Source organism: Rattus rattus, chromosome 1 (assembly GCF_011064425.1).
Source record: "Rattus rattus isolate New Zealand chromosome 1, Rrattus_CSIRO_v1, whole genome shotgun sequence".
Lineage (NCBI taxonomy): Eukaryota > Metazoa > Chordata > Mammalia > Rodentia > Muridae > Rattus > Rattus rattus.
Window position 1 is genome coordinate 233,855,073 of NC_046154.1, and position 22,960 is coordinate 233,878,032.

General features: G+C 45.6%; 1 protein-coding gene across 1 annotated transcript in view; it reads right to left on the reverse strand.

The window, feature by feature from the left end:
* Positions 1-22,960, reverse strand: part of Washc5 (WASH complex subunit 5) — a 42,410-nt gene that overhangs the window by 9,577 nt on the left and 9,873 nt on the right. Inside the window, exons 8-22 of the mRNA XM_032915905.1 lie at positions 21,516-21,687; positions 15,680-15,807; positions 12,356-12,485; positions 11,333-11,445; positions 9,418-9,584; positions 9,268-9,343; positions 8,320-8,430; positions 7,386-7,526; positions 6,624-6,704; positions 5,985-6,086; positions 5,139-5,318; positions 3,894-4,018; positions 1,749-1,911; positions 891-993; positions 723-802 (exon numbers count right to left, since the gene is read on the reverse strand). Coding sequence (XP_032771796.1) covers positions 723-802; positions 891-993; positions 1,749-1,911; positions 3,894-4,018; positions 5,139-5,318; positions 5,985-6,086; positions 6,624-6,704; positions 7,386-7,526; positions 8,320-8,430; positions 9,268-9,343; positions 9,418-9,584; positions 11,333-11,445; positions 12,356-12,485; positions 15,680-15,807; positions 21,516-21,687 — 1,872 coding nt within the window. The remainder of the gene's footprint in view (positions 1-722; positions 803-890; positions 994-1,748; positions 1,912-3,893; positions 4,019-5,138; positions 5,319-5,984; positions 6,087-6,623; positions 6,705-7,385; positions 7,527-8,319; positions 8,431-9,267; positions 9,344-9,417; positions 9,585-11,332; positions 11,446-12,355; positions 12,486-15,679; positions 15,808-21,515; positions 21,688-22,960) is intronic.

Consider the following 22,960-nt stretch of genomic DNA (forward strand, 5'->3'; position numbering starts at 1 on the left):
GTCTCCCAGGCAGCCAGGGCAACCTTAGTGCCCTCTAAATGCCTCTGGCCGTCCTCTCTGTACCGCCCGGCAATAGTCGCACAGCAGCTTCGTACCTGTAATAACCTGTAATACCAGGGAGCGGTTCAGGCTCACTGCATACTCACTCACACAAAGTGGGAGGCTGATTCCTAAAACAAGCGGGTTTTCATTTAAATAATTAATTGCCTCGTTCATCTTTACTCCTCTTTTCCAAAGACACAGTGTTTTATTCATAGCATACGGATAATTTATGCGCCCAGAGATTCCCGCTTCTTGACATCCAGGCAGACAGACACAGCCAGGGGAGGGACAAGGCACTGCTGTAATGCTATGAGGAACAAACTTGGTCTAAATCGACAGACCAGAGCGTTACATGAACTGGGAGGAGAATTCCCATTTCCTGTGCAGAAGCACCTCTGACTGGAGGCACTTCAGAAACACAGTTTCTTGAACATGTAGGAAGCTGTGGGTCCACCCACGAAAAGCCTAGTCAGTGGCAGTTCCAGGAAGAAGGATAAAGAAATGAACGGTGTGGGAAATAAGAGGAAATCGTGGAAGTTCAGCTTTAACGATAATAAGGAAGGAATAGGTTTTCATAAACCGTAGAGTCATAGGAAAATAATAATTTACAAACCACAGTGCTGATTACCCCACTCATGCCTTCATTACACAGTACTGATTACCCCGCTAACATGGCGTACCTTCATTATAGCCTCCAGGTAAGCGCTCCAGATCTTCTGTGTTTTGGTGATGGCAGCAAGATAAACTTTACTTGAATTTGCTGAAAGTTAAAATATAATCTTAATCCAGTTAATTCAGGAAGGCTACAGTACCTTTCTATCTGCCTTGGGAAGTCTCAGGACACTTACCTACTATGCTTCTTAGAGGGCTGACAGCATTCATGAGTGTTTTCAAAGTTTCTTGAACAGTTCTCTCTCTCAGGATAATTTTCTGAAACATACTGAGGAAATTCTACAAGGAAGAAGTCATAATCAAAATGCAAACCAACTTCCGGTTAACTCAGCTGCTATGTAAACACCATATGCCTAGGTCACACAGCCTTCAAGGTAGCAGGTACTCAGGTTCTACTAAGGGTGGAGGATATGAGGAGAATTAAGGTTTCAAATAGAAGCCCCACTTTCCCAAGTTGAAATGAAATAAATCAGTCTACCTATAAAATTACAATACTGACCATAGACGTTGTAGTTTACTCTCCATTCTTATCTACCTAGTAACATCACCTGTGCCTCCCTCACACAGCTTGAGAAGTCACAGAGAGAGAGTTTAACTTTTCAGGTGAGGACTGACACTCTCCCCAGGTAGGAGCCACATGAGGTCTGCAGCAGGCAGTCTCTGTCTCCTTGGCAGGGCTCAGAAGCACCAAGTGTGTCTGGATGTTTCCAGAGAAGCGTAAAAGCAAAGAGAAGACCCACTGTGAATGGGGCAACCCCTTCCCAAAGGCTGGGGTTCAAGACTGAGTTAGGACAGAAAGTGGACCAAGCAGATGTCACTGATATCTGCTTCGCAGCTGCATAGGAACAGTGTGACCAGGTGCCTCCTACTCTTGTGACCGAGGTGAAGCCAATCTTGATGCCAGGCCTTCCCTACCATGATGGACTAGACTCTCAAAGTGTGAGCCAAAATTCAGTCTTCCTTCCTCGAGTTGCTGGTGTTAGGTATTTTACCACAGCAGTGAGAGAAGTGACTGACGCGGGGTCCACGCTCACCTGTAGTTCTTTCACAATCATGAAGCACAGAAGCCTGTCCAATCCATTCAGACCAAAAGTCCCCAAGGTGGTCTGGATTTCTGAGAAGAGGCGACTGCTGGTCACTTCTTGACGAGTTTTCATGTCATACCAAGTGTTCAGCTGGTCTATGTAACATGTCACTCTAAAGCAAAGGGGAAATCAGAAGTCCCAGCAGCTCAGAGGTAGGGGATAGGGGCTGGGGCATCCAAACTGGTTACACACCTTCTGTTTTACATGGTCTTACTAAGTGGTATGGTGTAACCTGGGCTCGCACCAGTCCTACCTCAACCTCCTGATGCTGGGGTTGCAGGTGTGAATAGGCACTGCTGGTTATGACTGGGTTTCCTCACTTCTGGCCAGGTGCTTTATCTTGTCTGCCTGATGTCCCAGGGAGTAAATAACCCCCGCTAGGCCTCCTTTCCCCATTGCATGCTCCTTCTGTGGTTTTATTTATTTCACTGGGCTGAGCTACTACTGGGAACCAAACTGAGAAGCAAAAGTAAGTTCAGCTGCCAGGTTGGAGGACTCTAGGGCCCAGCTGCCTTTCTACAGGATGTTTTGTGAAATTTCCATAGGCTGAGGACAAATGAGAGCCTAGTACCAATTTGGTAGAGAGGAAGCTTAGAATCTTTGAATGGTGACGTGAGAGGAAGATGAAGCCCAGTCCTCTTGGCATTCCTCAGTGACTCTTCTTGGTCTTGGGAATGCAGTATGATGGCAACAGTAGCAAAGAGCATCCTCATCTACTGAGCTCCCAGTGTTATCCTGTGTCACAGCCCTGTGAAATACAAGCCAGCTAACCTCCATTTTAGTGAGGAGATGATGGAGGGCCAGGTAGGCCTGTTCCTAAGATTAATTTCAAACCTTTGGTTCTCAAGCCATTGAAGGGCCCTGAGGAACCAGGGAATCCTGTAGAAGGCATGGGTGTCCTCATCCCACTCCTAGATCATCAGACTTGGCAGGTGTGGGGTAAACCAGTCTCCACAGGTCGGACAAGCTCTACACATGTAGGCCCCATGTTATAAACACCGCCATACACGTGGGGCTTAAGAAGGAGCTGAGAGCCTCAAGAGCAAGGAGGTTAAGGAAGTTAGACTTGGAGGTAAATGTGAAACATCCTTTATGCCCAGGCCCCAGGGTGTCCTGTTACCCGGTGTAGCACTTTGAATGTGACATTTGAGAGGAACTTAGCCCTGATGATGAATTCCCAGCTACATCTAGTCTCTGCTGAAAATATGAACAGGTTACTAGGCAGGGCGTTTCTACAAGAGCTCAGTGATTCCAGACACCTACACAAAGGACTATTTATTTTCTTGCCTGTGACAGAGAAAAAATATATCTGCTAGAAATCTCAAAAGAATCCATCTACAATTGTCTGACTTTCATAAATCTTGAGGGACAGAAGAAGCCGAGACCAGAAGGCAGAATGGAGTGTCTAAGGAAGGCATATGGATTCAGCAAGACAAGGGAAGGAACCTTCCTTTCTCTCTGGGAAAGCCCACCTAGCATAAGCCTCTGTGAGCATGTGCCCAGGGGTAAACTGAGTCACAAGACAGGAACCTGCTCTTTCTTCAGGTGGTCGTCACAAACTGCTTCATCTGAGGCTCCAAGGAAGAGGAAATGGCTTTAGCTGGATTTACTGAGCAGCACCATGGTGCTCAGAAACAGTTTCATTACATGAGATTTTCTCACAGACCCAGCTGAAGGCTGAACCCACGTGACAAGGGTGCAGGTTCTGCACACAAAGCTGTATGGTGTGCCCTACACCATGCTTTAGGGGCTGGGCCTTGACATGATCTAGGTACACTGCCTGCCAACTATGTCATGCTTCTGTGCCTGAATTTCTTCATCTGTGCAGTGGTAACGGCAAGGCCTGCACCTAAGATGCTGTAAGGAGTGAGTACGCAGATTCAGGGACCATGCTAGGAAGGGACACGGGCCAGTGCTCAGCAGACAATGGCTCTTGGTAAGTGCTTGGCTGCTGGACTAGGGAGTAAGTAATCTTTAATGGCCAGCATGAGTCCACAAGTCCAAGGCTAGGGCTACGGACAAGGGAGCACACCTCAGTGACACAGGCATGGATGTCGGGAGGTCTTAAGCTCAGCCACACTCAGAAACACTTACTTTGGGTCTGTGATCCGCAAGATTTCTCTGCAGAGTCGACCAATAAACGTTATAGACTCATCCACAGGTGCGAACTTCGGGATTGGAATGTGAGTGGACTGGTAGATACTTTGCCAGTCTTGAATCTAGAAAACAAAACAAAAATAAATGTCCAATTCAATTCTGATAGTGTAATTTTGTATCTTTTCTTTACATAATCTTACAAGCAGTGCATGAAGAGGAACAATGAACTGTTCCTTGTTTTTGAAGAGAAAAAAATGTAAATTGCCATCAAATGCTACACAGAACATAAAAAAGGAAAGAAGCAACCGTTGAAAGAGGAAGTAAGGGCTAGAGGTGTAGCTGAGTGGGTAAAGCGTGTGCCCAGTATGGGTCCAGGGCTCACCCCAGCACCTCATCAGCCAGGCACAGTCATGCAGACCTGTAATCCCAGTGCTAGGGAGGTGGAGATAGGAGGACAGGAAGTTCAAGGTCATCCTGGGCTAACTAGTGATTTGGGGGCTAGCCTGGGCTGCAGAAAGTGAGAATAAAGACAGAGAAACATGGATCTTTTTGTCTTGTGAGTTAAGATGGACAATGAAATCTAAAGATGTAAAATATCACAAACTTCAACACTCTTGAAAGTGTCACCTTGTTACATGCTGTGTACAGCAGTGGCACTTGAGTTTGTTTCTATTTTGTGGTTCATGGGATAATAGAAACAACTTTCATTGCTATTTTTCAAAGAAGATACACACGTTCCTTAAGTAGACAGCCATTAGAGAAGCAGACATCAAAATCAGGCCCCTTCACACCCCACAAGGCTCAGAGGACAGCAGTGAGTGCTGGGTGGGACATGAGGGACACAGACGCCCAGCCATGCCCTGCTGGAGGATGGAGTCTGCAGTGCTGCTGGGGAGGACTGGTGGCCTCACCAAGCCAAACAGCACCACAAGCACACAAGAGGTCCCAAGGCTCCCACTCTCAAGCCCCTGGGTTCTAACAAGCAGAGCAGCTGCTTTCTCCACACAGAAAGCTCTCTGAGGCCAGGCTCCACGTCTGCTCTCCTTTTACCCCCAAGTCTCCGAAAGGAGATGACAACAACAACATCATTATCATCATCATCATCAACATCATCATAATCATCATCATCATCATCAACAACAACAACAACAACATCTTGTTGGCATTGCTGGGATGTGGGGAGTGTATTTTAAACATGAGAGATAACAGACATAGTCAAGAATTTAAAAACTTGTTCAATACCTTTGTTCTTAAGAAGTTATTACACTCTTGTTCCACATTATAATTTATAATACGAGACACTTCCTCCTGCCAGATCTTCAGGCCGTAAATGTTGACATAGTCCTGTATATACTCAAAGGAACGATGGAATCCATCCATGGTGGCCCCCAGCTCTTTCAGCTTGGGCATCAACTCACTTGGCTACAGAGAAGAGGACAGGAAATCCATCAGCAGGAGAAGCTGTCAACACTAACATCTCCTTTAGACCTTAATGACACACTAAGGGACCTTAGTCTCGGTTTTAGACATAGTCAAAGCTTTAGAAAGGATTCCTTCTGCAGCTAGGTTGACTGGCAGGTAGTGCTGTGACTTTCAACCAAGAATAGACATCACTCATCTGGAAGGAAGTCTCATTCAAAGGGCAGAAAGGCGAATATTGATGACTTCAATAGTATCAATTTATGAACACATCTAATATTATACACCTAACTCTTAGGTTCAATTTATTGAAGTAAAACATTCCTTACATAAAAATTTCTAGCCTGTTCATTTTCCTCTTTAGAAAAATTATCATACTTTTAAGCAGATAATGCAAACTTATTTAAAACACTCTGCATTATGGTAAACAAGTTCTTTGGACAGAAAGTAACTGAGTCATAAGCACTGATTCAGTTCTTAACTCAGGATGAGCAGGGAGGAGAGAGGGATTGTTTAGAGTGGATTATAGAAAGGATCAAAAAGCATGTAAACTGTTGTCACCACAAAACATATACTGATAAGCAGGAGAGAGAAGGACCTATCTGATTCAGAATGGCGTTCCAGTGCACACTGGGAACTGAATGGCAGGTCCATTCTGGGCATTTGTACCTTGGCACGAGGGTTGAATATCAGTCCCCGATGGAGGGCGAAAGCCACTCGCTTAACCAGCTCTTTCCTTATTCCATCCTCCAGCAACTGCTTGGGATCCACCTAAGTGCAGATCAGAGGCATTCGATACCATCGGGAAAAGGCAGGTCAGGAAAAGGAGGGGCGATGGCCAGGAGAGTCTGCAGGGCAGCATTTTCCTACCTCATCTCTAAGTGATTTGCATTTTAAAATTTCTATCCCTAGTCATCTTTTGAGGGGTAGACTGAATTATTACTCCTGTTGCCTCTATAGGATCTGTTGAGCTCAGTAAGTTTGATGATAATTTTACAACATATTACCAAGTTGGAAGATACGGACAGTTTGTAACTGCTTTACATTTTAATCATTTCATGAAATGTAAAGTGTCATTTCTTATAGCCAGCAGGAGATGGTGAGACGAAATTCCAAGTTCAGGTCATATGGTCACCTTTAATTATGAGCAATCAAGGTTACAATGTTTCTATTTTCTCTATCAACAAATGGGTAAAAACACAAGTTTTGAGCAACACAAGATGGCCACATTCCTTCCTGTTCCACATGTAATTACCAGAAAATCAAACAAATCACCACGGGCCACACAGAGCGGCGCTCGAGCCTTACCTTGATGATGCCCACCAGGGTTGTTTTCATCATCAAGATGCCCTCGGTAAAGATGGAGATGGCGTGAGTGAGTTTGGCGACCTTTAACAGAGAGGGAGGGGAGATGAAATACACCACAGGAACGAGTCCTTACTCCTCTACAAGGCTAAACAACTGCCGACAGTCCTGCAGTTGCAAAGGCAACAGGGAACGCGTGGCTGTGTAAAGTCCACTGGTGTGCAGGGGCCTGGGATGGACGTGAGGCTCTGTGGGTGACAGTCACTGTCAGCAGTTCTTTATCCTTTAACATCCTTTATTCTCTCCCTGGCTTCTGTTTCTCATGTCTAAACTTCAGAGCTGGCCTAGGATAAGCTGTAATACAGCTTCCCGAGCGTAGTCAAAGCATTTTCACTTAACAATATCCTTAGCTTCTGAAAGGCTTATTGAGATGTGACTCTAGCTCGAGTATCGGATGTAGAAAGGAGGATGTGGGTGTGGAGAGTCCAGGTTGTGCAACACAGAAAGAAAAAGGACAATGGCAGAATGTTCAAGAGAAAAGAGCTCAGTCTCTACAGAGAACATGGGTGAGGGAGGCTCTCGGGGGCACTAGGGAAATGTCAAGGGCACTAAAGACTGCAACCCACATTATCACTGAGTGCAAGAACACAAGAACCACGGGTGATCTGCTGGTCCCCAGGATGGGATGCCAGGAGCCACAGGCCTGGGATGCTCATGTTTTGGAGCTTCAAGTAACAAAAGACACAAGTCAAAGGGATATGGCACCTCGTATCGTGGGCCGAGCTGAGCATAGTCCCGCAGCTTGTCTTTGTCCAGGCGGGTAGGCACTTCAATGATGTCATGGGTCTGAAGCTTTATGATCTTCAGGAGAGATGTGAACATGCTTTCTGGAATGATCTGCAAAACCTTTGATGAAAAGACCAGGGAGAAACACAACTGAGTATCTGTACTGTTTTTTTTTTTTTTTTTTTAGCTGATGAACAGGGAAGATGAGAGCAAGAAGGTACTAGTGTGTAGGACGCCAGTTTGCATAAGGAGAGATACTGAGAAACTTAAAACTATCTCTAAAACTTAGAAGGGACATGTGGTACACAGCTTTAATCTTGGCACCAGGGAGGCAGAGGCAGGGAAATCTCCTGTGAGTTCAAGGCCATCCTGGTCCACACAGCAAGTTCCAGGGCAGCCAGAGCTACATAGTAAGCTGTCTCAAAACCAAACCAAAACAATGCTAGAAAACACAAGCTCACGCCTTCCCACCACTGCCCAAGATGTCAGTAACATATAGGAAGGTCTCAGCCAGTGCATGACACAGACTGCCTTTGAACTCAGACAGACTGGGTCCTTGATGTACTGCAAAGGACTGGAGCAAGAACCAGCATTTTCCTGAAGACTTGAACTAGGTTCTGGTAAGAGAATATAAGCTGTGATCTGCCTCCAAGCAGCCAGCTCTGCCCCTGAAGAGGCTGCATCGCCTCTGCTCCTCAGCTTCTGCAACCCTGAGACCAAGAGCAGGTGAAAGTCAGTGTGATCTACTTAGAAAGCAAATCACACTTACATGTCTGCATCTTCAGTAAGAATATGTTTATTTTTGTGTATCGGACATTTCTGAAAAGGAATCTGCAGAACATGAAGCTCCACCAGGGCACTGTGTACTTAAGGAGCAGCCAGCCAATAAAACTCAGCCAGAGGCATTTCTTACCTTTCTCACGTACGACACCAACTCTCCTGAGTAATACTGAGACACGCTGAGGAGGTCAGGGCTGTTGGCTTGATTGATACGTAGCAGGGGAAGGTCAAGGGCAGAGGCAAGCTGGGAGGAAACAACACATATCTGTTTCATGCTTCATAAATGCCCTAGAAACCTCTTTTCCCAAAGTGGGGTTACTACGCAACATTTCTGCTTCACCCAATAGAGGGAAACAGCCAGAAAGCCTCAGCACTGCCTCAGAAAGGTTCTGACGATACATTAAAAACAAAAGCAACACCAAAACCCCACGGCCATCTACTACTGTGGCAGTGTTTCTCCCTGACTACTGGCAGCAGTTGGGAACTCCTGAGACATGTCAGTTACCAAACCTACCACAGACTGACTGACTCAGCAATGCTGGGAGTGGGGTGGGGAAGCTGCTGTGCTAAGTCACTCTGATGCACCCTGAAGCTGGAGAGCTGCTATTCCATGGAAGCACTTTGCATTCAAGACTCCTTTTCACCAAGAAACTGTTACGTGGCCCCAGTACCTAGGTCTATAACGCAGGCATACAGATCAAACACGCACCAATGACAAGCCATAGATTTACTTTAAAACATACATAATACTTTCACTATTTATTAAAGATAAAAGCAAAAAAAAAAAAAAAAAGCAAATGTGCACACTATTGAGATGAGATCCATTTTTACATAAAGAAGTAAGCCGGGGCTGGGGATTTAGCTCAGTGGTAGAGCGCTTACCTAGGAAGCGCAAGGCCCTGGGTTCGGTCCCCAGCTCCGAAAAAAAGAACAAAAAAAAAAAAATGAAGTAAGCCTTGGCTGAACATCTGACGAAACGCTTAGTGTTTAGTGCAAAGTGGACAGCATCGGCCCTGACCAATGACAATAGAGCAAAGCTGCTTCTTCTGCCAGAGGATGGGTGTCGCCATTCCCTGCTTACCTTTAGGAACGTGGCTCTGAGTTTGGTAACCATGGATGGATTTACCCTTATGCTTTCTTGCATGATGGATGTGAAACTGTAAGAGGAACACATGGTAAGCAGACGCACCTCCTCCTCCATCACGGGTAAACACTAGTATGTCCATATTACCTGTCAATTAACTGCCAGGCAAAAGAAAGGTCCCCGACAATCTGCATTGTGATCAGGACTTCCTCTTTGATGTTGATAGTTCTGATCATTTGATGGAGAAACTTTCGGGTGTCAGCAAGAAACTGGCAAACTTGTAGATTTGATTCCAACTGGTGAAACTCCTGAACCTGTTATACAAATCCATTTAATGAAACAATTCAATGTATCTTCTCCCTAAAAACACTTCAAATAAGTACAGCACTCACAAATGATTTCTTGACAAATTTTTCATTTCAAATTAAGCTTCAGAAATCTAAAAGCAAGTTCTAAGGAAGCACACAAGTGTCTAGGATTGGAGAACAGTCCCCTGCTCTTACCCCATGCACAGAGACTGGGACAGATCAGTAGCTCCCCATCCACTTTAGAAGAAGTAAACACACCCTAGGAAACACTTTTCTTCCCGGGTGTGCCCACACTAAGACTGGGTGAGTGACAGCACAACCAAAGTGCCGCTACACTACGCCACAAGGTTCTTGCTGTCTCTTTAATGTCCTAAAATTTCCATGTGTCACTCAAGAGGCCTGGCCGCTATATGCCTATATAAATAAGGCAAAAACTGAACCAAACCAAGCAACATAGCAACTGAGGTTTATGAAGCTGTCTCAAGCTGTGTCGCAGACTCAGAAATCCCCAAGCAGTCTGAGGGAGGCGCTGAGCTAGCGGAGCTGTAAGATGACGCTGCTATGGAGTGGCCATCGGGATAATCTCAAGGAAACAGAAAAAAGGGCTGGAGACGGCTCAGCGGTTAAGAGCCCTGGCTGCTCTTCCAGAGGTCCTGAGTTCAGTTCCCAGCACCCACATGGTGGCTCACAAACATCTACAAGGAAATCTGATGCCCTCTTCAGGCAGGTGGATGTATATGCAGCAGAACACTCATACATTAAATAAATAAAAAATTAAATGTTAAATAAAATATTAACTAAAAATTAAATAAACATTTAAAAAATAAAAAACTGTAAGAAATTCTGGCAAATGGCAAATACTAATTATACCAATAGACAGACTACAGCCGATGTTTTAAAAGATGAGTCTGAGGTAGTGATCTGACATAATTATTTCATATTAACAGACAATTAAAAGTTTGAGAATGGTGAGGTAGAGTAACTTCTTTGCTACAGTCATTTTTGAGTTTATAAAAAAACCCTACACATTCCAGAAAAAACAAGTTGACCATTCACAACGATAATATCATTACATAATGACTTTTAGTTTTTGTTTAGACTTTTCCCACTAAGACACATATTTTACACACCTAAAAGATGGCACGAACCTACACCTTATCGCAATCTCCTCAATATTTCTACTTTATTTGGATGATTTGGCTTCTAAAACAAATTCCGATTCATGATTCTTGCTACAGCTCCACTCAGGCTGACTCCCCAGTTATTACCCTAATTTTACAACAGTGCGTGTGACACCACAGGGGTTGCTTCTGAGGAAGTATCTTCTTAGATTTTTATGAGCAAAGTATTCAGTAGATCATAATGTGTAACTTCTGACCTAAGACATGATTTCAAGATTTTAAAAATTATCCTTAATTGTGTGTGTGCATGTGAGTGTCTGTGTGTGAGCTTGTGTATGAGTGCAGGTGCTTGCTCAGAGGCCATCAGATTCTCGGGAATCTGGAGTTACGGTGTGAGCTGACACAGGTGCTGGGAATGGAACTTACAGCCTCTGAGAGAGCGGAAGGGACGGAATACCCTCCCAACTGCTGAGCCACCTCTCCCGCCCAAATACTGTGGTTTAAAAGGACTTTCTTTTTTTTTTTTTTCTTTTTTTTTTCCGGAGCTGGGGACCGAACCCAGGACCTTGCGCATGCTAGGCAAGCACTCTACCACTGAGCTAAATCCCCAACCCCTTAAAAGGACTTTCTTACCTCTTCCAAAGCTTGTATTAGTTGCACGGTTTTCCTGCCTGCGGCAGTAGAATCATCATAATTTAGAGACAGTATTTGTTTTGAGATCTCTCTGAACCAAGCTTGAAGATTTTCTATTAACACAGAAACAAGGAAAACACTGAGACCCAGATTCCTGTAGCTTTGATTTAACCCATCTTGTACAAATGTAGTTTTCATAGTACTTTTACCACGTGATCAACATCACTCCCAACAATTCTCCAACCATCAACAGCAATGTGGAGGCACATGCCCAAAGAAAATAGGTTAGATTTCTGCGTGAACAGCCTAGTCTGTGATATTGACCACTAAAGGATTAAAGGCCCATACTTCGGTTGCAAATGGTAAGTGCTAAGGTGCTCACGGGCACAGAGAGGGGTCAGGAGGGTACTGACTGTTGGACAGGACATGGAGTTACTGAAGAGTTTTCTGGAGAAGTGAAGGTGGTTATCAGGAATGAAGAAGGCAATCTATCAAAGTGAAGGACAAACACAAACAGAGGCTTCTGGGAAAGGGAACCAACATGTCAGAACTGTGAGGTACACGCAGAGAGTTGCAGGAATTCTGGACAGTTTAAGGGGTGCCATTAGTACTTATGACTTTAATGGTTAGAGTGACAGTTAATCTTGAGCATCAATCTGACTGGTTTAGAAGAACCTATGAGAGTTCATGTCTGTGAGGTCTTTCCAGAGAGGTTTAACTGAGGAGGGAAGACATACTCTGAATGTGCGTGGCACCATCTCACTGGCTGAGATAGATTTGATTAAAAGAAGAAAGTGAGTTGAGCCCCAGCACTTACCCCTCTCCTCTTCCTGACCATAAAGGTCTCACACCCCTGCCTCCACACCAGCTCTGCCATGGTGGGCTGTGCCCTTAAACTATATCCACAATAAACCCTTCCTTCCCTAAGTTTGTTTTGCCAGGTATTCTAATAGTCAATTTCTAAGGCTTCAACGGAACAAACACTTATCTCAAACACACCCCTAACTCCTCTTCAGCAATTACCATTTTTCTCCACTCGGGTTAGTGGCTTCACCCCTGAAAAGACATCAGCGAGCTCTGTCATCCGCTCGGAGCCCTCCTTCTTGTAATGCTCCCACTTGGATTGTTTCTCTGAAAGCATTTGCTTGAACATCTGCCGACAAGATGGAAAGATTTACTTAAAAGAAACTTCAGATCAGACAGTTTACAAAGAGATCCTGATGAATGCCAATTTATTTTAGAGAGCATGTAACAGAAGGCTGGAGCTGTGGCTCAGTGGTAAGTGTGTAAGGTGCTTGTGGTGCAAGTAAGGGCCACAGAGTTCGGATCTCTAGAACTCACATAAAAACGAGGCAGGTATGGAGGCAGAGACAGGGGATCCCCAGGGAAAGCCTGCTAGGTACGCTAGCTGGATCTGCTGAGACCTGGGTTTGGTAAGAGACCAGGCTCTACACACAGACTGGAAGTGAACTGAATGAAAGGCAGCGGGCATCAACTCCGGCCTCCATGTGTGTGCACCCCTCATATTGCGCACCGACACAAGAGAACACCCACAAAGCATTAGTGTGTATAGATACAGTCTCACAAATCACCACCGACCCTAACACCATCTCTCAGCATCACTACATTACAAATCTGAAGTGGGAAGCCAGACGGCTGTTCCCAGGCTGGTTGCACACCCTGGAGGGCTTCTAAAGTGTTCAGTTCCCAGGCCTTGAAGACTCAATTCAGAAGGTCTTGGGTAGGCCTGGGAATCAATCAGCACTTGAAAGTGAAATTAATTTGTGACCATTGCCCTCTGGCCTTTTCTAGAGAATATTTCCCATGATTCCAATTAAGTCACGGGAGGGTTGAGTGTTAGCTTGCCAGAGGACAAGGGAATGAACTAAGTGACCTATGAAAGCTTCTTGCTCCCTTACATGGCAACTCCACTCACTGGCTTTCTCCATGATATGTAAACCCATGCAGAATAGAGCTGGCTAGTGGAGAAAACATAACTCGAGGTTGTTTGTGTTTTCTTCTCTCTCTCGGAAACAAAACTACAAAAAAAAAAAAAATACTGATTTTTTTTTGTTCAGGATTTTTACAGCGTGCTCTTATGAGATAAATTAATTAATTTTCTCTTAAGAGAGTCTGCAATGGTCAGCATCATAATGAAACTGAGAAGAGGAACAGTGGGCCAGGAGACTCCACCAGCAGGTGAGTTGTCCAGAAAGGACAACAAGAGGAGGAGGAGCACCAAGGATTATTTATGGACTCTACCCTGGCTTTCCAAATGCCTGGAGAAATCGATGTCATTTAACAGGGGCAGAGCAACACCACAAAACAATCTTGATTACAGGCTGAGTGGTTTCGGATCTCCCATAAGCTATTCACTGAACTCATGGGGTTCCTGTCTGCTAAGAGCATTGAGGAAGCAGGAAAACAAGCCAGAGGGTAAGCTGCAGTGTCAGAAAGTCAGATCCACGTCTGCTCAATCTCCAGCTTTTGTCTTTCCAGCACCTTTCACGAGCTACTGGTCTCTTTCAGTCTCTTTTTGCTTTCCTGTGTCAATTTCCTATGTGAAGCAAGCAGCTCCCATACAGTCCAGTGAAGTGACTGTTGCTAGAGATGCTGACTTGGTTAGTCAGACAGCCCAGGGCCTGCCTGACTGGGATTAACAGCAAGCATCACCACAAGTAGCCAAGATAATTTATTCTTAAAGGACCAGTGTTTTCAGTGGGTTGGCCTGATGTTGCTTGTATTCTGACGGTAATTTGTTTCCCCCAAACAAGTGACCCTGCCCCCAATTAATTGTGATTGGTAAATAAAGATGCCAACAGCCAATAGCTAGGTGGAAGAGACACAGGCGAGATTTAGAAGGTGGCGGGGGTGGGGGGATAAGGGGGTAAGGAGGGTGTGTAGGGTAGGGGGGTAAGGGGGAGGGTATAAGGGGTCATGGGTTAAGGGTCAAGAGAGCATGGCCCTGAGGGCTGTCCAACTGGAGTTAAGAGCAGTCCAGATGGAACATAGTAATAACTCAGGGTTATCAATAGAAAATAGATTCTAAAAGCATGGAGGGTGCGTCCTTCATCTGGGAACTCAGTGGTGGGGTAGAAACCTCAGGCGGTGATTTAATATTTTCTACAAGTGTTGTATACATAACTGACATAACTGGACAAGGCTGTATTGCTACCCCTCTGAAGTGTTCTCTAGCATGTTCCCTTACGTCGTTTACCCTATGGCAGATCCTTCTCCAAGGCTCTTCAGAGGCTCTGGCTTCGGTCCCCAGGGATGTCGATGTCTTAAGTTCCTTTCCTTCGGAGTACAAATCTTAGCACACACCCCCATTTTTCACATGCCTAGTGTACAACTCCGTGTACAAGCACATTCGCTTATATATATGGTCAGCATTAACTAACATGGAGGTCCCAGGTAGATGCTGGGAGTCTCCCTTGACCCCTCTTCCATCTCATTCACTGAGAATGGGCCTGTCAATCAAACTGAGAGCTTGTACGTATGGCTGGTCTTACTGACCAACTTGCTCTGGGATCCCAATTCATGTCTGGAAGCTGTTGATACAAGTGGGCTGCCATGCACTTGGCACGTAAGTGTGTTCAAGGGATTCAAATTCTATTCCTCAATTTACTCAGTGCACTGGAATAGTTTTATGTCAACTTGACACAAGCGAAAGTCATCCGAGAGGGAACCTCAACTAAGAAACTGCCTCCATAAGATAGGACTGTAGGCAGCTCTGTAGGGCATTTTCTTAATTACTGATCGATGTGGGAGGGCCCAGGCCATTGTTGTGATGCCATCCCTGGCTGGTAGTCCTGGATTTTCTAATCAAGCTGACCAGGCCATGATGAGCAAGGCAGAAAGCAGCACCCCTCCATGTCCTCTACATCCGCTCCGACTTCTAGGCTCCTGCATGGTTTGAGTTTCTGTCCTGACTTCCTTCCATGATGCACAGTGATGCGGATGTGTAAGCTAAATAAGCCCTTTCCTCCCCAAGTTGCTTTTGTCATGAAGTTTCATCACAGCAATAGAAACCCCAAGACATTCAGCAAGCCATTAACCTGGGTCATCCCCCCAGACCCAAACCCCAGTTTTCACAGATCTTCACAAGTGTGAGTCTCATTAATTTCAGTACATCTCATTAGATTAACCTCCACAATCTGGTATACTTGCCCTGTAACTAAATAACTGTTAAATGTTTAATTTTGACATTTTCTATAAAGAACGGTCATTAACAGATAAAATTTGTTGCTTGGGTCAGAGACACAACTAAATCATAATCTTTTCTGAAATATTTTCCTAAACACAAAAAGATCCCAAAGACTAAGGCTATTCATTTACAATTTTTACCTCTTTGAGTATAAACTCAAATTGTGCAGTGTCCAGCAGCAACTGGAAGAGGATCTTGGGATTGTACCTAGAGTCTGCCAGAATCTGGTCCTTGATTTGACGAAGGCGCTTGTTGTTTGGGTCACAGGCTAGAAAGAGGAAGAATTTCCCACTGATTAACTGTGAAGACAACACCCATGGAATAAGATGGATTCTTCCGTACCTACCCATGACATGGCTGTCAGTCCCTGATTCACAGTTGAATAAAAAAGACAAAGCCGGGACACTGTTTTGTGGGCATTTCAGGGTCAGCTTTTCTTAACTGCCCCCAGTGGCTGGGCAGGACCTTCTGGCACCATTCCACAGGGCACTAGTCTCCTCGTGTCCATCTGTCTGAAGGTGCTCCTGGTTTAGGTGTCCAATTGTGCCACTCAGATGCAGAAAGACAACCTGAAGGTGTTATCTACAGATCTGTTTTCCAGGACGGTGTGGGGTTTGAACACCCTTAGGCCATGGGAAGCAGCACTATCAGGTGGCCTTGTTAGAAGAAGTGTGCCACTGTGTAGGAGGGCTTTGAGGGCTCCTAGTGATCAAGCTCTGAGAAGTACAGAAGAAGAGAGTCTCCTGGTTGTTTGTGTATCAAGATGTAGAACTCTGGGCTCCTCCAGCACCATGTCCACTTGCATGCTGCTATGCCTCCTGCCATGATGATAATGAACCGAACCTCGGAAACTGTGAGCCAACCACAATTAACAGTTGGCTCTTGTGGTACCTGGGAATTTAAGTTTTGGCCAGAGTTCTCACCATTCTGAGAGCTGTCAGAAATGATTCTTTAGCCTAAACTGTTTATATGAACAACGTGGTACACGCTGAACACTGCTTTTGTTCTTAGCACTGGCCTCTTGGTACCTGCCAAGAAGCTGGTTGTGTGATTAATCAACAGATTCCCTGGGTAGCTGAGGCTAACAGGTCTGACTGGCTGGCAACATTTCTCACATACTGGGCAAATTTTGCAGGTCCCATGTGACTCCACTGACAGGATCCTTACTTGGCCCTGCTGTCCTCTAGATTTGTCTGTATTCCCTTTCCTTTGCTGTAGTCAATCCCAGCTGTGAGAGCTCCGCATGCACACTCTGAGGGCATCGGAGTGCTCCTAGGGAATCAGCTAGGTCTGCCTAACACAACAGGCAAGGAGAAATTCCCACATAAAACACGACACTTGCACACATGTGGCTATCTTGCTCCTTGAAAATGGCACAGGAGGCCCTTAGCGCTTTCTGTGCACTTTCTAGGTACAGAGAATTTAAGGCAACAAGGCCAAGGTCATAATATTAGATAGTGACTGACCCATGGACAAAACCAACAGATACCCTGGCTTTCAGTTAGCCTATTAACTGTCAAGCAAAACTGTTTCAAATAAAGCAGGTGAATTAAAAGAGAAGAGACACGGGAGTAGTGGCTCACTCTGCAGCTGCAGTACTTGGGAGGCAAGGGGCTTATAACCTCAAGGCCAACTGTGTAACATAGCTGAGGTCCAGGCCAGTGGGTGAGATGCTGTCTCAAAAATATTAAGCTAATGAATAGGTAACAAACACTGCTATTTGTCAAGATGTGTTTACAGATCCAATTAAGATACAATTAAAAAAAGACACAGCAAAAATACTTAGAAATGAAAGTTATTAAGACTACAAATAAAAGTTGAAACAAAAACTCGAAGTAAATAGACATTGTCAGAAGTTCCCAGATGAACAGGGCTGAAGCCCATGGAACCAGTGCGCACAGATGCACCTCTGCTTGCTCAGCTCTCTCTTTGAGTAGCCCAGGACGCTGGGCAGACACTGCAGGCCCTGGTTGGAGCTCAGGCATCATGGAGCGTCTCTGATGACTCACTAAGTGGCGAAGCCTCCAGGAGGTCATTGGCATACTGATTCTCCAGTCCTCCATCAGGAGGCTCCTGACACATGCAGAAAGAGCTCAGCTGCTGTGCAAAAGGGCAAAGATCTGGCATTTCATCTGTGCTCCAGGAGCACCTCCCCGAAGGAGTTCCATTTGTGCTCCTTCTTCTTTGCTGAGGAAAAGTCTCTGACATTTAAGGCTGACCCTGAAGTGGCTTTGCAGCTAAGGATGACCTTGGACCTCTGACCCTCCTGCCTCTACCCCTCAGAGTTGATTTCATGTGTGCCCTACACTCAGTTTTAGGTTGTTCTGGGGCTTGAACCCAGAGCTTTATACATGCTAGGCAAGACTCTACCATCCATGGTATATCCCTCACCCTTTTACTTGTCTTGACTCAGGTTAAACACAAGGCCTGGCTGGCACTCGCTTGCTTTCACCTTTGGATGGGTCCATAGCCCTGGTGATGGGAACACGAGCTCTGTGCTACCACACATATTAATGTTTGACTTTTTGGTGCTTATGAAGGTCTAGTCTTCCTGGGCCTGGACATCTCTCTTTGATCAGGTCCTAATCAATTCAGGCCAAGAGAAGTATTAACAACTGATCCTAGAACCAAGGTGATCCCTGGCCACCTTTTGCAGATAGTTAGCTTTGCTTGTCCTGTGTTGCTTGGGTACTGCTTCTCCATCAGCTGCAACGCAATGTGGAATCAGCCTCTGCTGGGGAGAGGCCTCCAGTGGGCCAAGAGGAGCGACAGACACACAGACATGTCATGACTGTAATGGCAGCAAGGCTAAGCAAGCACTTACTTTCCTCATGTGTAACCATATTCGTGTACTGTCACCAAGGTATTAAAGAGATGTGGCTAAAGATAAAAGCCCAGACCTCTGGCACACTAGAGTTTACCCCTGTGCAGGTCAAGGAGACTACTGGCCTCCAGAACATAGGCCGAGCTGTCAGCCACAGTGTAGAGGATGAGCCACCGGGAGAACAAAGTCAGTTGGGAACAGGCTAAAGTGAGCATTTGTTATTTATATGAAATTGGTAGGGAAGATTATAAGCTGAGTCAATGGGTAAATTGTTGAAATCAGAAAAGGAGTTTGTGTGGAAGAGAAATTAAGTTTATTAAAAGCAGATCAGTGGGGTGAGAGTGATGGCTCAGCAGCCCAGGGCAATTCAGGCTCTCCCAGAGGACTAGTTTGTTTCCCAATACCTTACTAACAGCTCAAAACTGAAACCCTAGCTCCAGGGGATCCAACACATAGCACACACACACATACATACAAACACATGTACATAGATAAAAGCAGAAGTCTTAAAAGCATGTGGACTAGATGATAAAATTTCCACTGTGAGTACAGTGTACACAGACCTACACACCAAGAAGCAAAATAATGCAAAAATGTAAACAGCTTATGTATAAACGTTTAAGAAGCTGGAGAGAGCTAAGAAGAAATCCTACATACTTTCAAGGACATAAAAAGTGAGGAAGTCACTGTGGGTAGGTCCTGGGAGGTGGAAACCGATGGCAGAAAAAGGCCTGACAATACTGGGCTACAGGAGTTACGAGGCTGTGGCCACTGGGTCACAGAGGGGCCACCACAGAGATCTGGTGGGACAACAGGGTTTGCTGAAACAGGAAGTGAGGCAATGCTTGACACAGGGTAGGTCCTCAGGAGAAGTTCACTGGATGAGAGGTGAAACGCAGAGGGCTTGGCCACGTGGTGATGTGCACCTGTAATCCTGGCTCCTGCGGAGATCGCCACAGGTTCAAGGCCAGCCTGATCTACATGGCAGTTCTGGGACTAGGCACGACTTCATGGGAAGACTGTCTCAGAAAACACAACAAAAACAAAACCCAAACAGGGAAGCGGAGGGCTTTACAGGCTTGCTGAACACACACCACCTCTGAGTGTGCTCAGGGTCTCAAGTGTCTTCTACTGTGTTCTCACTGCTTTCAAGTCACAGCTCATGGATCCTGTGGAGGCATTTCACACACCATGCTAAGCTCCTGATCCTGATGATAAACTGTGTGGACAGAGAGTCTCAAAGAGGGTGATGACGCAGAAGAGGTTCAAGCCACCAAATTATCCACTCTAGGAACCTTCCACTCAGCAAGGCACAAACTTTTCTACGTTCGAGTCTGTTCACATCTATGGTCCAGAGCTGCTTCCCTTTTATTAAGTCAAATCTTCCCAAGAGACGGGACGATTCCTGCCTTCTGGCAGAGCCATCTTTGACTTTTCTGTTCAGCCACTCCGCCCTACCAGACTCAGGCCTCAACCATTATGAGCTTCACACCCGGCTCTGACTGGCCTTCCTGGTGTCTTAGTCAGGGTCTTATTGCTGTGAACAGACACCACGACCAATGTAAGTTTTATAAGGGACAGCATTTAACTGGGGCTGGTTTACAGGTTCAGAGGTTCAGTCCATGATCATCAGGCAGGAACATGGCAGGCGCATGGAGGGCCTGAGTTCTACATCTTCACCAAAGGAAGCCCTGAACAGACTGAGCACCCTCAGGCAGCTAGGAGGGTCTCCAAGCCCATCCCCACAGTGACACACTTCCTCCAACAAGGCCACACTCTCTAATAGTGCCACTCCCTGGGCCAAGCATATGCAAACCATCACACTGTGCTTTTTGCTAATTTCCTGGCGCTGCTCTAACAGGTTAGAACAAACAGATTTAGAGAACACAGTTAGGTTTTTACATTTTTGGGTTGCAAATGTGAAGCAAGGTCCACTGTACGAAACTAAGATGTCAGCAGGGGCCCTCACGATGGCTCAGTGAGTAAAGGCCTTGGTCTCATAACCTGATGACCTGAGTTCAATTCATAGGTCTCTGATCCTAAATGTGCGTGGACGGATGGACGGATGGACCAACACACACACACACACACACACACACACACACACACACACACACAGAGAGAGAGAGAGAGAGAGAGAGAGAGAGAGAGAGAGAAGAACAACATGTATATATGGGCAGAGAAATGCACCAAAGTTTTGATTTATTTTGCTTTTTGAGACAGAGTTTCACTGTGCTATGTAGCTCTTTCTGTCCTGGATGTCACTCTGTAGACCAAGCAGACCTTGCATTCATAGAGATCAGCCTGCCTCTACCACCCTGAGTGCTGAGATTAAGGGTGTGTGCCACCACTGCTTGGCTAAATTGTTCTTAAATGTCAGTAGGGGTGGATTCCACAAAGTATTAGCAGGTTAAGAAGGTATTTCCAACCTGTGCTGTGAGGGCCACAGGCATCCCAGGGCAGCTATGACTAGGGCCCAACACATTTAAAGACGACAGCATCATATCATAACTAAAAGGGTAGATAGCCCTAAATTAGGGGAAACCCCCTTTCTTGCCCTTTAGCCTTTAGAGGCTGTCTGTGCACTTGGACCCTTTCTACCTTAAAGCCAGCACTGGCTGGTCAGGTCATATGCTTGGTGCTGCTTTTCTGTCTGTAATCTGCCTGCCTCACTCTCTTGACTTAAGGCTCTGTGTGATTACACCGTCTACTAGGATTAGTTTCCTGACTGTACGGTCAGCTGATTAGCAACGTCTTCCTTATGCTTCCACAGCCCTCTAAGGCTCTAGGAATGAGGGCATGGACATCTTGCGAGGAGGGAGGTAGAGGCACTACCCTGCTTACCACAGGCTGCCGTTATTCCTTCTTCTATGTTCACAACTCATCTATCCAGTGTATCAGTGACAAGTTTCTTCAGCATGGGAGCCCTAAGTCTTCACTTTTCCCAGCCACCCACCGGTGCCTGACAGATGACATCTGCTCAGGTGGGCTGCTGATCTCTCCGCGTTAACAGGAACATCACTAGCTGAAGCAGTAAGCTCGCCTCTCATGCAATAGCCCATCCTCTGCTAAACGCTCTGCACTGTGGCGCAGACCTTACCTCTGCAGAGCTTTATGTGGGGCAGGATAAATGGCCCCCTTGTGTGCATTACCTGAGTCGGCTGTGTGAAGCATCAGCCAGCGGATGGCCACATTGCAGTCTCTCAGGCAGTTCAGCAGCCTGGGGATATTGTCCAGAAGCACCTCCTCCCTCAAGTAGCCCTCTTTCAGAAACTGCTGTACCTGGGCGCGCACTCTGTCGCTGACACTAGCGTATCTGCTTGCCTTTGAAAATTCAATCAACAAGGTGGAATTAGACGGAGGAAGAGATAACTTGAAAATGAATTGCATTCAGTCGAATCCCCCAAGTACAAGCCTTTCCTTCCTTCCTACCTGCCTACCTTCTTCCTTCTCCCCAATTTGATAATGTCATTTCTATATGAGGTAGTAACATGGATTATAGTTACAGCTCCAAGGACAACTGGTTTACTGGATTTTTATTTGTTTTGGAGGCGGAGTCTCACTGTATGGCTTGCAATTTGCTATGCACACTAGGCTGGCTGGGCTTCGCCTCTGCCTCCAGAATGCTCAGATTCAAAGTGTGCCACCAAGTCTGGTTCCAATAGCCACTGAAAAGGAACAGTGGACGTAGACCTCTGAGGCTCGACTCTGGTTTGGAGTGAGTAGACACTGCTGGCTTTATCCCCTTCTACATTGTTTTCTTTGCCCAAGGCTGAATTGGACTGGGTGGTTTCTCTGATCCCCTTAATTTTTTTTTCCTTTCTGAGACAGGATCTCACCATAGCTCTGGCTGTCCTGGAACTCACTATGTAGACCGGGCTGGCCTCAAACTTAAGAAGTTCACCTGCCTCTGCCTGCTGAGTACTGGGATTAAAGGTGCATATTACTATGCTGACTTGATCCTTCAACTTTTAAGAAGCACAAAAACAGAGGCCAAGTTGCCTGTTCTTCCTCTTGTAGTTGGTAAATGCAGAACAAGGCAGACACACTCAAAAGATCAGACTTTTGTTCTGCCTTTTAAGTCAGGGTCTTACTGTCCCGCACTGGCCAGCCCTGATCTCACTGCAATTCTGGCTTAGCCTTCTGAGTACAGGGATCACCACACCCAGACAAAGAATGAGATTTCCACAGGAGAATATGAAGCTTAATAAAAAGTACATTTTGGCAGATCAAAATTGTGATTTTTCTTGCCATCTGAATTTAGTACAGTAAGGGTCCAATGTTAAATCTTGCCAATGAGTCAACCAGTTAGTTGGTTTAATGCTTGGGCGAATTTCTTACCATGTCCCAAATGAGAAAATGCAAACTTGGGAAGGAATTTGAGTAATGAAAGATGAATGGTCTGACATCAGTAAGCACTGATGGCCCTTTCTGTGATGCACCTTGAGGAGACAGGCCAACACCGAAATCATTTCGTGCATTATTGAAGGGATTCAATTTACTTGGACAAAACATGGCAGAGGTTTTAGAGCCAATGTTGTTCTATGTATACTGGAAACAATGACCCAGAAAGCCAGCAGGAGAACGTAGCCATTAA